General features: G+C 39.4%; 1 protein-coding gene across 1 annotated transcript in view; it reads left to right on the top strand.

Moving 5' to 3' along the window:
* Positions 1-9,943: 9,943 nt before the first annotated feature.
* Positions 9,944-14,208, top strand: part of nhsl3 (NHS like 3) — a 60,982-nt gene continuing 56,717 nt past the window's right edge. The window contains exons 1-2 of the mRNA XM_063014434.1: positions 9,944-10,126; positions 12,332-12,625. Coding sequence (XP_062870504.1) covers positions 12,379-12,625 — 247 coding nt within the window. The 5' untranslated portion in view covers positions 9,944-10,126; positions 12,332-12,378. The remainder of the gene's footprint in view (positions 10,127-12,331; positions 12,626-14,208) is intronic.

Genomic DNA, 14,208 nt, shown 5'->3' with positions numbered 1-14,208 from the left:
GAAGCGATTGTGAACAACAGCAACTCAGCCACCAAGTGCTAGAGGCCACATAAAATGACAGAGCGGGTCAGCTGATGCTGAGGCACATAGTGGACTCTAGAGCAGTGGAGACATGTTCTCTGGAGTGACGAATCACGCTTCTCCATCTGGCAATCCGATGGACGAGTCTGGGTTTGGCGGTTGCCAGGAGAACGGTACTTGTCTGACTGCATTGTGCCAAGTGTAAAGTTTGGTGGAGGGTGGATTATGGTGTGGGGTTGGTTTGGGCTTGGCCCCTTAGTTCCAGTGAAAGGAACACTTAATGCTTCAGCATACAAATAGAATTTGGACAATTTCATGCTCCCAACTTTGTGGGAACAGTTTGGGGATGGCCCTTTCCTGTTCCAACATGACTGCGCACCAGTGCACAAAGCAAGGTCCATAAAGACATGAATGAGCGAGTTTGGTGTGGAAGAACTTGACTGGCCTGCACAGAGTCCTGACCTCAACCCGATAGAACAGCTTTGGGATGAATTAGAGCAGAGACTGCGAGCCAGGCCTTCTTGTCCAACATCAGTGTCTGACCTCACAAATTAGCTTCTGGAAGAATGGTCAAAAATTCCCAAAAACACACTCCTAAACCTTGTGGAAAGCCTTCCCAGAAGAGTTGAAGCTGTTATAGCTGCAAAGGGTGGGCCGACATCATATTAAACCCTATAGATTAGGAATTCAGAATAAGTTCATATGCGTGTGAAGGTAGACGAGCGAATACTTTTGGCAATATAGTGTATCTTTTTTTTTTTTTTTTTATCTATTTTTTCCCACTTTTTTCCCCCAACTTTTATCCCCATTCTAGTCGTGTCCAATTACCCTGAATGCGTCCCCTATACTGATTCGGCCGCTTACTGAGGACGCCACTCAACTGACTTGCGCCCCCTCCGGCACGCAATCAGTACAGCCTGCATTTTTCACCTGCACGAGCCGAGTTCATACACCGAGAGACACTGCGCACGGAGGGTCACACCCCCCTCAATGTTATTCCTCAGCCCTGTGCAGGCGCCATCAGTCAACCAGCAGGGGCCGCAGTTGTACCAGTTATGAGGACCTATGCTCCGACTTCTACCCCTAAGCCCCTGAACAACAGTCAAACGTTGTTCATACTGCCGCCCAACCCAGTCGGAAAGGTAGAGCTGAGTTTCGATACGATGCATCTAGAAACCCAACTCTGGTGAGCTGCGCCACCTGAGCAGCCAATATAGTGTATCTTAAATGTACATTTCCAAAGTCCCCCTAAACTCAAAATGAGATTTTAAAGGTTTCACTCCTCTTGCATTGCTCATTCAGAGTACTAACTCCCACAAAGGCTGGGTGAACATAATAAAAAAAAAAAGTGATTTTTTAAAAATTCTTGAATGTTTAATTAACTGAAAAAAAATAATAGAAAAGGTTTTTCACTGATGTAATTGTATTTAGTAAATATAAAATGTATAGAATTTTTCTGGTTACACCTTTCGAAACATTTTACAATACGCAAGTGAATTGGTAACAGGTGTTAATTTGGCATAAAAAGAGTATCCACTAAAGCCTCAGTCTTTGCCAGTGAAGGTGGGTCATGGTTCACCACTTTGTGCCAAACTTTGTGAAATAATTTAATAGGTGTGGCTAGTGAAATTAATTGTTTCAATAATTGGTTGATTTAGTAGTTAAGGGAGCAATTACTTTCCACATTGGCCAGGTAGGGCATTATCTAATATTAAAGTAGTGTAATGATCTAATACTGTACATTAAATGTGACATATGCAAAAATAGATGACATGGGTCTGTAGAAGTACAGAATCTGTATACTAAGCTAGCTTGTGAACTAAGCAAGTACAGTAGTAATGATCATTCAAATCACTGTAATAGTATGTCTCAACATTATTGGCTACTGTAAAGTAAAATTTTGTCAATAAGATAATGAAATTCAATACTCATTAGCCAGCTTATGTGCTAACATTTCTTACAGCATTGTATCAACAGACATCCCAAGTCTCCCGAAAGTTCCGGGAGTCTCCCGCATATACATAGCGGCTCCCTAATGCCCGCAAGTCAGATAAAATCTCCCGGAATCTAGAACGAGCGGCCAAGAGCGACACACACGCACACATACACTCGCAGGCAACACAGACTTTTTTCCCCGATCGCGTATTAAATCCGTTATCTGATATAATAACAGACCCATGTCATCTATTTCATGTCATCTATATGTCATCTTCTACAGACCCATGTCATCTATTTTGGGCCAGTGATAGCTCAGTGGTTAAGGTACTGGACTAGTAAACAGAAGGTTGCCGGTTCAAACTAAGTTGCCACTGTTGGGTCCCTGAGCAAGGCCCTTAACCCTCAATTGCTCATTGTGTTCAGATCATTGTGTAAGTCGCTTTGGATAAAAGCGTCTGCTAAATGCTGAAAATGTAAATGTAAATGTAAATGATATACAATCTAGCGCACTGTGTAGGGAACACAAATCAATTGTCTAATATACTGTCTAGTGCACTATGTAGCCACTCTGGTGACTGGTTGCATGTGACTGTGTAGAATGTTTCTGAAATTAAAATCTATGGCTAATGTAACGCACACTAATGGAACAACTTTTTTAACTCTATTTTGTTTGTTTATTGGATTTTAACGTCATGTTTTACACTCATGACAGGAATGGTAATTACTCATTTCACGAGGTTCTTCAGTTCACAAGTTTATATCAAACACAGTCTTGAATAATTTTGTATTTCCAATTTACCTCACTTGCATGTCTTTGGACTGTGGGAGGAAACCGGAGCACCCAGAGTAAAAACACGCAAACACAGGGAGAACATGCAAACTCCACACAGAAAGGACCCGGACCGCCCCACCTGGAGATTGAACCCAGGACCTTCTTGCTGTGAGGCGACAGTGCTACCCATTAAGCCACCATGCCGCCTCTTTAACTTTATTTATTAAGAATTTTTTTTTAAAGTATGTAGTCACCTTCTGATGCATTTTCCCCAGCATAGTACCAACTTTTTAATGCCATCAGCAAAAAATGTTGCAAAGCCACTGCAGCGCTGCTTTCACATCATATGAAAATCTTCTTCACCTTAAAGCTTCTTTGAGCGGTCCAAAAAGGTGGAAATCAGATGGTGCTAAATCCGGACTATAAGCTCTGTCTCAGTCTCTCAGACACGACCAATTACTGCTTCCCCCTCCCTCACTGTTTCCAACCAAAATATGCAAGTGCTGAAACATTTTGAAGATCCCTCATATGTATTAGATTATACAGTACATCTCTTTGCCACCTAGCAATAGTACCTAACCTTAGCTGCAGCAGTTCAGTGCTCGTGTGGTTAAACTGAAGTAATTTCATACAGTTATATTCCAAAATCTAGCAAAGCTGTCCCAGAAAAGCAGAGTCTATGAAAGATGACAATTTTTCACAAGCACATTTGGATTTGATGTATGCATGTCCAGATAATTTTAGTCTTGTGAAGTAACTATGCATACTAACAGTTCATTCTTAAGGCTGCGATTGATGGGTTTGTTAGGATTGTTTACTTGCACTTGGAGAAAGTTAGTATTGTCAGATGAAAGACTGCATGTTCTGGTGGTTATTCTTCCTCCACAGCTGTACAGAAAAGAACTGACTTTTAGTAACCTTTAGTTTGTACCAGAAAAAAGCTTTTTTTTCATGGAGAAGCAGATGGCTGTTTTCTTCATTGTTGCCATAGAAGCATTTAAACATTTCAGTCTGTTTGGAGTGACTAAACTTCAGTTTGACTCAGTCCGGCCCCACCCTATACTCTACATGCTTATGTACTGGGGCTCTTATTTACTGTTGTTTCTCTCCAAAAATTGGTTTATTCTCTTGTTATTTATTGTCAGTTTAACAGTAAAATAACCACATAAAGTGAAACAAATCCACACTCTAACAATGCCAAATGGATTTAAATGACAGTGAATTCAGAAAGTATTTAGACTTTTTAACTTTTTTTTTGCAAACTTTGTTTAGTGAATTTGATTTTATAGATATAATTTTCATGTTTGCCCACCTATCAATTTACACTTAATAACCCATAATAATTGTAAAATATGTTATTTATAAAATTATTCAGATCCTTTATTTGATACTACTACTACTACTACTACTACTAATAATAATAATAATAATAATAATAATTAAAATAATAATAATAATAAGAAGAAGGATAAAAAGATGTTTATACAGCACTTTTCTAATACCCAAAGGTCACTTTACATATCAGAAGACAAGAAGAAAAAACACACCTAAAACATACAGTGGGGCCAAAAAGTATTTAGTCAGCCACTGATTGTGCAAGTTCTCCTACTTAGAAAGATGAGAGAGGTCTGTAATTTTCATCATAGGTACACTTCAACTATGAGAGACAAAATGTGGAAAAAAATCCAGGAAATCACATTGTAGGATTTTTTAAGAATTTATTTGTAAATTATGGTGGAAAATAAGTATTTGGTCAATAACAAACAAGCAAGATTTCTGGCTCTCACAGCCCTGTAACTTCTTCTTTAAGAAGCTCTTCTGTCCTCCACTCGTTACCTGTATTAATGGCACCTGTTTGACCTCGTTATCTGTATAAAAGACACCTGTCCACAGCCTCAAACAGTCAGACTCCAAACTCAACCATGGCCAAGACCAAAGAGCTGTCGAAGGACACCAGGAAGAAAATTGTAGACCTGCACCAGGCTGGGAAGAGTGAATCTACAATAGGCAAGCAGGTTGGTGTGAATAAATCAACTGTGGGAGCAATTGTAAGAAAATGGAAGACATACAAGACCATTGATAATCTTCCTTGGGGTCAAGATCTCATCCCATGGGGTCAAAATGATTATGAGAACGGTGAGCAAAAATCCCAGAACTACACAGAGGGACCTGATGGATGACCTGCAGAGAGCTGGGACCAAAGTACAAAGGCTACCATCAGTAACACACTACGCCGAGAGGGACTCAAATCCTGCAGTGCCAGGCGTGCCCCCCTGCTTAAGCCAGTACATGTCCAGGCCCGTCTGAAGTTTGTCAGAGAGCATATGGATGATCCAGAAGAGGATTGGGAGAATATCATGTGGTCAGATGAAACCAAAATGGAACTTTTTGGTAAAAACTCAACTCGTCGTGTTTGGAGGAAGAAGAAGAACCCAAGAACACCATACCTACTGTGAAGCATGGGGGTGGAAACATCATGCTTTGGATCTTTCTAAGTAGGAGAACTTGCACAATTAGTGGCTGACTAAATACTTTTTGACCCCACTGTAGGAGGAAGTACTGAGAGAAAAAGTAGGTTTATAGCTGAGTATTTAAAGAAGAAAATAAAGAGCAGAGGTTAGGTGCCGTAATGCTGATCCGCCACCAACAATAACTAATCTTAATTCTGGAACAGACAAAAAGCCACTATCAGAACACCTAAAGGGTGTAGAAGTTCTGATAAAAAAAGACTGGAGCCAGACAAATTTAGAAATTGGTAGCAGTTCCAGATGTAACGCTCCTTTGATACATATCTACAAGTTTTGCACATTTAGACAGGATTTAGACAGACTGAATGGTGAGCATCTGTGAACTTCAGGTCTCTCTACAGATGTTTGTTAGGGTTTATGTCTGGGCTTTGGCTTGGCCACTCAAGGACATTCAAAGAGTTGCTCTGAACCCACTCCTTGGGTCAATGTTGTGTCTAAAGAGGAACTGTTGCCCCAGTAAGTTTGTATGTGCTATGTATGTGCTAACTTTCCCAAGACGGACAGCCAACTGTAAAAAAGGTTAAGGATGTCCCAATCTTCTTTCATTCAAAATGACTGATGTCAGAGCACTTCTGGGAAACTCAAATATTTAGATATTGTTTCATATCCTTGCCCTGATCTGAGCCTTGCCATAATTTAACCGCAGTGATCCTTAGACAGTTCCTTGAACTTCAGGGCTTGGTTTTGATCTTGACAATGCACTGTAAATTGTAAATACCATAGACCTGGTAGTCTGCCTTTTAAAACTATGTCTAATCAATTTAAATTACAACTCATTGACTCCAGTCGAGTTTCAGATACATCTCATGGATAATTAAAGCAAACAGTTAAATAATTAAAAGCAAAAACGATGCACCTGAGTACAACTTGGAATTGGGAGATTTTACTCACTTACTCACTTTCCTAACCTCGTATCCAAATAGGGGCGGGGGGATGCTGGAGCCTATCCCAGCTTTTCAATGGTCGCAAGGCACACAGTAACACCCTGGACGGGGCGCCAGTCCATCGCAGGGCAGACACACATACACACACACATTCACCTGTAGCGCAATTCAGTGTCTCCAATTAACCTGACTGCATGTTTTTGGACTGTGGGAGGAAACCGGAGCTCCCAGAGGAAACCCACGCAGACACAAGGAGAACATGCAAACTCCGCACAGAAAGGACCGGACCACCACTTTCCATGTCTGAAAGTGTTATTCTTTCTGACCAGTTTTTATTTTTTTTAAATCTTTGGTGTATATTTCTGGTCTGGAGTGCTGATAAAATATAGACAGTGATCCCTGGATACCACTGATTTACTGGTTCAGCCCATTACAGGAGGCCAGGAGTAGAGAAGCTCCATCTGTGCTTGGGAAAGTCAAACAAGTACTGTAAAGGAAAAAAGCTCCTTCACTCTGTACAGTGTATATTGAGTCTTACTATATACATGTACCGCTTTACATATTTCCCTTATCTATGTTTATCTTACATCCCACTTACATTTCCTTTTCTTTAAATGTAACGAAGAAAATACATAAATCAATACCTGCAATATGGCTCTGTTTACTGCTGAAGTATGAGCTTAACACCTAGCAGTAGATGTTAACTGCTAAAAGTAGAAAGGAAAGATTTCCATTGTTCTCACTGATCATTGTATTTTGTAAATATAGACACGTGCAAAATACTCCTGAAAGTTGGGACAGAGGCGTGTTTATTTATGTTCCATCACCTTTCCTATTAATGAGACTTTTTAATTGTTTGTGAAATAAGACACTATTTGTTGCAGTTTTGCAAGTGAAATTTTTGTCCAACCCTGCTTGATACAAGACTTAGATACTAGTATATACTAGATACAGTATGCTAGATACAGTATATACCCGAAATATTCAACACCCTAAAGAAAATAGGATTTATAACTCTAAACTCTAAAAACAGAGTTTTACTTTTAGTTTGGCCAGTTGAACAATACAGCAAATGAATAAAGAAAATAAATGAGTAGCAGGATATTTTTATAATGCCATGTCATTCAATCCCTATGTAATATAAATGATCTTAAAACCTACTGCTCGTCTGAATTGCCTACAGTTGGGTTATATGATTAAACCATTGGGAACTCGATAATGACCCATAATTTCCTTTAGCTGTGATGTGTTATATAAACACCACACAAAGATTCAAGTGTTCAGTGTGTGTTGCAACCACATCGAAAACTAAGGAGCTGTAACAAAAGCTGAAAAAGGAAATAATTTCATTGCACCAAAAGGGCAAAAGTGCAGCAGCAAACCTACCTGAATGGACAAAAGGAATGGACAAAATAACAGAAACTAACAAAAGTATCAAAAGAAAAAAACAAGTCATAGTGTACAGAAAAGGAATAGAATCAAAGAGAGAACTGATTTTCACAACTGAGCCAGCAAAAATGTAAAAAGATAAAGCATGTTGACATTAGCACTGCTGGAAAACCAGACCTAGCCAAGAATCATGGTTTCAAAGAGAGTGAGAGTTTAGGTTTGATTTGGTTAAGGATCCATTTCCATTTGTTTTTTTGTTTTGTTTTTTGTTTTGTTATCCATGGGAGACCAAAATTCAGATGCATTGACTGTATAGCTTTCACATCCATAATTAACCACAGAGAAGACCATAGTCTGGACAATTCTAATCTTTGTTTGGACCTGTAAATCTTTTCCAGGTCCTTGATTCTTGTTCAGTCTGTGTTATATTTCCTGACTGCTGAATCCACTGCTGTTAATAATTGATCCAAGTAGGCAAAAGCTGTCCACTACATCAACACCATCTCCATTAGCGGTTAAAGTTAGTTACAACAGGGAAGTCCTGCTGTAATGACATTCCATCGTTTCAGTAATTTTTTTTAACAGCAGTATTTATTGTAGCAGCAGCCAAATAATGGAACTTTTGTGTGACATGTTCAGGTTCACACCAAATTACCCACTTTATCAAGGTAAGCCCTCATCACTACATTACTATGCCTGCTTTATAATGAGTTTTGCCTTATGGCCTCTGTCAACTGTTAAACATTAGAAAAGTGCACATTCAAGCTAACTACTAAAAGTTTAAGGTAATTATTTTTATTATTAGTTAAGGAATGACCATAAAATGAATACATGCCCACACAAAATACAATATACAAACGCATGTAGACACCTGGCTGACCATGAGTTTTTTTGGACATCCAATTCCAACAAACAGCAACTTGGATAACTTATTGGTGATGTAGTTCTATAATATCAATGAACTTGGTGACATGGTCTCCTAACTTATTATGACTTCTTTGTGTCCATATTTGGGACAGTGGTAGCCTAGTGGGTAGGGCCCTTAACCCCGTCTGCTCCAGGGGCACCGTACAATGGCTGACCCTGTGCTCTGACCCCAGCTTCCAAACAAGCTGGGATATGTGAAGAAAGAATTTCATTATACTGTACATCTGTATATGTATATATAACAAATAAAAGGCATTCTATATAAGCTTGACACCTGACCATTAGCTTGTTGGACATACCAACAACAATATATCAAAAACAAATGATATTACAAGAGTGACCTCTGTGTGATCTGCTTAGCTTAAACAACAGTCACTCTTCTGAAAAGGCTTCTCACAAGAGTTTTAAGTATGTATATGGAAATGTGTGGCTATTCAGTCAAAAGAGCATTTGTATAGCTGGACACTGATATTGATCAAGAAAGCATCAATTGATGTTCCAGTTTATTCCAAAGCTTTTCAGCAGGGCTGAGATCAGAGCTGCATAGATCTGTGTGGACCACTGGAGTTTCAAGCTTTTCTTTATGTCTTTATAGACCTTGCTTTGTGCACAGAAAAGGGCCTTCCTTAGACTGTTGCTGCCAGTTAGGAAGCATATACAGTAATTTCCATTATGTAATTGAATGATTACAACTGTTGTGGCTGAAACACATGAATTCCAACATTAGAAGGTGTGTCCATATAGTGTATACAGTGTTTAATCAAGTGTCAGACAATTGACTTTGGCCCATATTTGGTAGTGACTTTACTTGGATTAAAAACTCATGGATTATAACAGAGCTCTATGCATTTTGTTTTGTCAGAACGTGCTGCAAGTTTTAATTTTAAGTCTTTGGAAAAATACCAAATGCTAAACTGTTTGACCATGAAAGCTAGCCAGGTACACTTGATTACCCAAATTCTACCACCCTGTCTGTGTTTGTAGGCAACTTAGTTTGCCACCCAGACATGTCAGGTTAGGAGCCACAGGTCATATTTCACCTGTTGAAATCTTTCCCAGTGTTATGTTCAGTATGAGTGTATGAGCCTCAAGGTTTTCCCCAAATATTTCTCATCCAATATTCTGTTGCTAAAGCAGACATGGGATGTGAAGTTAATAATAAACAGATGTTGAGTACAGATCACGTCACCTGTTAATATTACAATAGGCAACTCCATATGAGTGTAAGTTAACCCAGGCAGGGACAGATTAAACAGAGAATCTAATCAGAAGTAGACCAAACTAGACCTAAAATAAGCCAAAAACATAGACTAAGAGCTAAGAGCATGGGTGGAGAGCACTGTGTGTGGGGACAAGTGAGAGATAGAAAGAGAAAAGGCGAGAGAGAGAGAGGAAGGCGAGAGGGAGGGAGTCTGTCATTGTGAAACAGCATTGGCTGGAATACACGTGTGAGTTTGCAGTTCCTCTCTGCAGAGTTGAATAGAGGCCAGCACAGTGCTGGTGCTGGAGCAGACAAGAGGCGGAGGACTGACCAGCATGGAGCTTCAGTCACCCCGAAAAAGCTGAAAAAACAGGACAAGCAGTTTGGACAGAGGAAGAGACAAAAGCAGACCAAAAGAGAAAGGAAGAGAAAGGAGAAAGGAACCCCTTTGGATTTGTTATTATATGTAAGTGTGTTCTGTTGTTGTTACATGTGAGTGTTTATCACAGGGTTGGGCATTACCGGGCAGTAATGAAATACAAGTGTTTAGAATACAAAAACAAAGTGTTTGCATTTATTAAAGGAGATATGAAGACTACAGGACACATTTTAAGTATTCAGATTAAAGTGTAATTTATAATTTTAGGAGTATACTTCAAATACTTTATAACTGATAGAGTGGGTGCAGCACAGCATCACGGGTCCTGGGGATCTTGGATCTTGGTTTGTTTTCTCCCCTGAGCCTTGTTTCACTGTTTGTGAGATGTTTTGCATGCTCTTCCCATGTCGGTGTGTTTTTTCCTCTGGATACTCCGAATTCCTCCCACCACCCACCCCCCAAAATTATGCAGGTGGACCGGCTGGACAAAATCAGCCATGGCTATAAGTATGTAAATGTGAGTGTGTTGCTACTTGATGAATTGGGGCCCTGTCCAAAGTGTATTTCTGTCTTCTATTTGGTCTAAATAAAGTAGAAAATTAAACAAAATAAATAAAAAAAACCCTGTAGTTTGTATTAGTTTGTTGAACAATGGGACATTGTACAAGAACATGTAAGCAGTGAAGAGTTGATGGATATCCTACTGAATGTCACTTTTCTTTACAGTGCTCGACAGGTTATTAGATGCACATTTTTGCTACAGATGTGTGGTTCTTCTGAACTGCTGAAACACATTGTATTGGGTTGGTGTTTTGGGTTTTGAGTATTTATTAGGTACATGTACAGTAATATTGTTATTTGTAAGAGTATTACAGTATATACAGATGCTTGCTGACAGAGTAGCATTTGTGAGCAGTGAAGAGAGAGGTGGATTTATGGGGTATCGGGGGGGGGGGGGGGGTGTCTGTAATGCAAATGGCAGAAGGGCTGCACTCAAACCACATTTTTAGGCACATGGTATATCTACTTAAATATCACATTGCTTCAACAATTATCATTGTATTGTTCAGACAGGTCCACCTTATTTGTAACTGTAAGAAAAATAACAGTGTGATGCTTTGGCCAATGTTCTGCTGAGAAATCTTGGGTTCTGCCATCCATGTGGATGTTACTTTGACATGTACCACCTACCTAAGCATTGTTGCAGACCATGTACACCCTTTCATGAAAACGGTATTCCCTGATGGCTGTGGCCTCTTCTGCAGGATAATGTACCCTGCCACAAAGCAAAAATGGTTCAGGAATGGTTTGAGGAGCACAACAACGAGTTTGAGGTGTTGACTTGGCCTCCAAATTCCCCAGATCTAAATCCAATCGAGCATCTGTGGGATGTGCAGGACAAACATATCTGATCCATGGAGGCCCCACCTCGCAACTTACAGGAGTTAAAGGCTGCTGCTAACATCTTGGTGCCAGATACCACAGCACACCTTCAGGGGTCTGGTGGAGTCCATGATTCGACGGGTCAGGGCTGTTTTGGCAGCAAAAGGGGGACCAACACAATATTAAGAAGGTGGTCATAATGTTATGCCTTATCTGTGCATATACTTCCCAGTCCCAAGTTTAAGTATCTGTTTGTAAAAGTGTTTTTGGAGGTTTCCACTAAGCATGTGTTTGGAATTATTGTTCTACAAGCAGTTGCTTTTTTTCTAAAATGAGTATGGAGCCAGATTTTCCAAAAGCTCAAAAGTTACATCCCTCAGATGTGTAATATTTTGCCACCATCACTACCCTGTGAAAAACAAAGCACTCATGAGCAATTCTTTTGTATACTTTTGGCAGGTTTCTATATGTGGCCCCTGCATGGACACTCCAAGCTTCTCTTTAAGCTCCTCTGTTGTTTCTTTTCTCGTTTTTCTAGTATTCAAAACCTGAATGATGTTAGAAGGCCTAGTGTGATGCTATGTTTCTCTGGATGGAGTGTGGAGTAGGCTACATTTGCACATGAACACCACAAAGAGGCTAAATTGGTCCTTATGATCACCTGAACCAAAAGACATGTCTGCCAGCAGCATTCATACCCCTCCCTTTACCTTTCTTTGTCTGTGAATACCAACAAACAAGGATTCCTCTCTGGACTAGCTACTAGTCAAGAACCACTGCATTCCTGCAAATTTGGTTTCCCTACCACTCCTGTCTACTAACTGTCAAGTTGGTCAACAATGTTATCATAAACTATCTTTCATTTACATCAAAATGTCACTCAAAGCTGTTTTTATTGTTTTTGTTTAGTGCAACTGATATATCAGCGGAACAGACTGATTAAGACAAACAAAAGGATGTCCAGGAGCAGCTCGACAGGAGACCTTGTACCAAGGGACATTACAGAAATACTGGCCTTGCAAAGTAAAGTCAGCAAAGGCAGGACTAAACGTGCCACCTCGCTTGGACGAGCCTTCAGCTGGTTTAAAGGAAGTAATTTAAAGAACAGCGCCAAAAATGATCAGAGTCGGTCCGGGAGTCTGGGATGGACTGGAGAGTTCACCACAACCAGAGAGGATCATGGCAATCAAGACTGCTCCAAAGGTAAGTCAACCACTAAAGACTAAATCTTGAAAGTCACATTTCAAAATGTCAAAGTATTAGGTTTATCATGTTGATACTTCAAATTATATGAAGCTCGTCACTGGCTTTTTTGAATTGATGCTTATGCAACATCAGATGGCAGCTAATCCTACATGGAGGGGGCATTGACTGCCACATTCTGTATAAATGTGTCATCCAGAATTGGCATTTTGATCTTTATTCTTAGCATAGATTGTCTGAAAATTCAAAGCTGACATTTTGTCTACTACGACTTGTCACTCCATGCTAGGGATTTAGCGTACATGGAAAGCACAAGCAATAAAACAGTGTAACATCCACTATTATAAAATAATAAAATGTTGATCAACATTCTTTATGTCCAGGAAATATTTATTGTGGCTTTATTTCTGAGTTGGGTGATAATTTTGTTTCTTTAGGAGGCATTGTTATGAAAGTGCACAAGGCCCGTATTTCAGCCAAAGGAGACTTGCTATGTAGAAGCACATGAGTTCACCTCTGAGAGTCATTCTTTAAAACCTGTTAGGTAACATGAGCCTGGGAAAAGACCCACAGGAGAGAAATCATTTGTAAATAAGTTGTAGTCTAGTGGTTAAGGTACTGGACTAGTAATGAAAAAGGTCACTGGTTCAAGCCCCACCACTACTAGGTTGACACTGTTGGGCCCTTGAGCAAGGCCCTTAACCCTCAATTGACAAAAACACAGTACTGTAAGTTGCTTTGGATAAAAGCATCTGCTAAATGCCAAAAATGTAAATGTAATTAATAACTAATCAAAATTACTGTAAATGTAAATATACAGAGTAGGTGTTCTATTTCTACACACCTTGGTGTTATACTGTTATATGCAATAATGAGAATGCACCAGTATGAACCCCCATACAAAAATCCAATTTGTGTCAACCTTGAATAAATAAAAGCTAGTTTGTTAGCTGTAAACTAGCTTGCCTTGCCTTGCATATGTACAGTACAACACATTTGTACAGTTGCATTGCACAATGTCAGTAATGTAGAGTTTATTATTTTCTATGTACTTTCCTAGGACTCCTAGGCCTTTGGCAATATACCAACATGGGGCAGTTAGGTAACAGAGTGAGTTTGGGATGACAGGATGACTTAGGATGACTGTTTTCCTTGCATGTCCTGTTTATTTGTAGACTCTCGTAGTTTTTAAAGATGATACAGTGTAGTTGTATTTTGTAGTTTCTTGAAAAATACAACACAACCAATTTAGTATGCAACATACATTATATTTTATGGTTTCGAATGACATGTTTGAAGCATAGGAACTTTTCATGATCATTCATCCTGTACTACAATAAAAGTTAAGAGAGTGAGAGCAAGCATCTGTATGATCTTGTGTGAGAAGAGAACAATTAAAGAAACAAAGCTGTATTGAGCCAGATAGATGAAAGAGTGAATTCCTTATTAAATGTTTTTTTTCTTAAATTAAAGCTCACCATCCCATTCTTTAAGTTCTCACAGACTGTGCAACTCCTTCACAGTAGAATTACAGGGAGCTAGAGTTACACACATGAGGCTAACCAATTCAGTCATTCATTAGA

The sequence above is a fragment of the Trichomycterus rosablanca genome, chromosome 2, assembly GCF_030014385.1.
Source record: "Trichomycterus rosablanca isolate fTriRos1 chromosome 2, fTriRos1.hap1, whole genome shotgun sequence".
Taxonomy (NCBI): domain Eukaryota; kingdom Metazoa; phylum Chordata; class Actinopteri; order Siluriformes; family Trichomycteridae; genus Trichomycterus; species Trichomycterus rosablanca.
The sequence above is the reverse complement of the archived record's forward strand: the minus strand, read 5'-3'. Positions and strand labels throughout refer to the sequence as shown.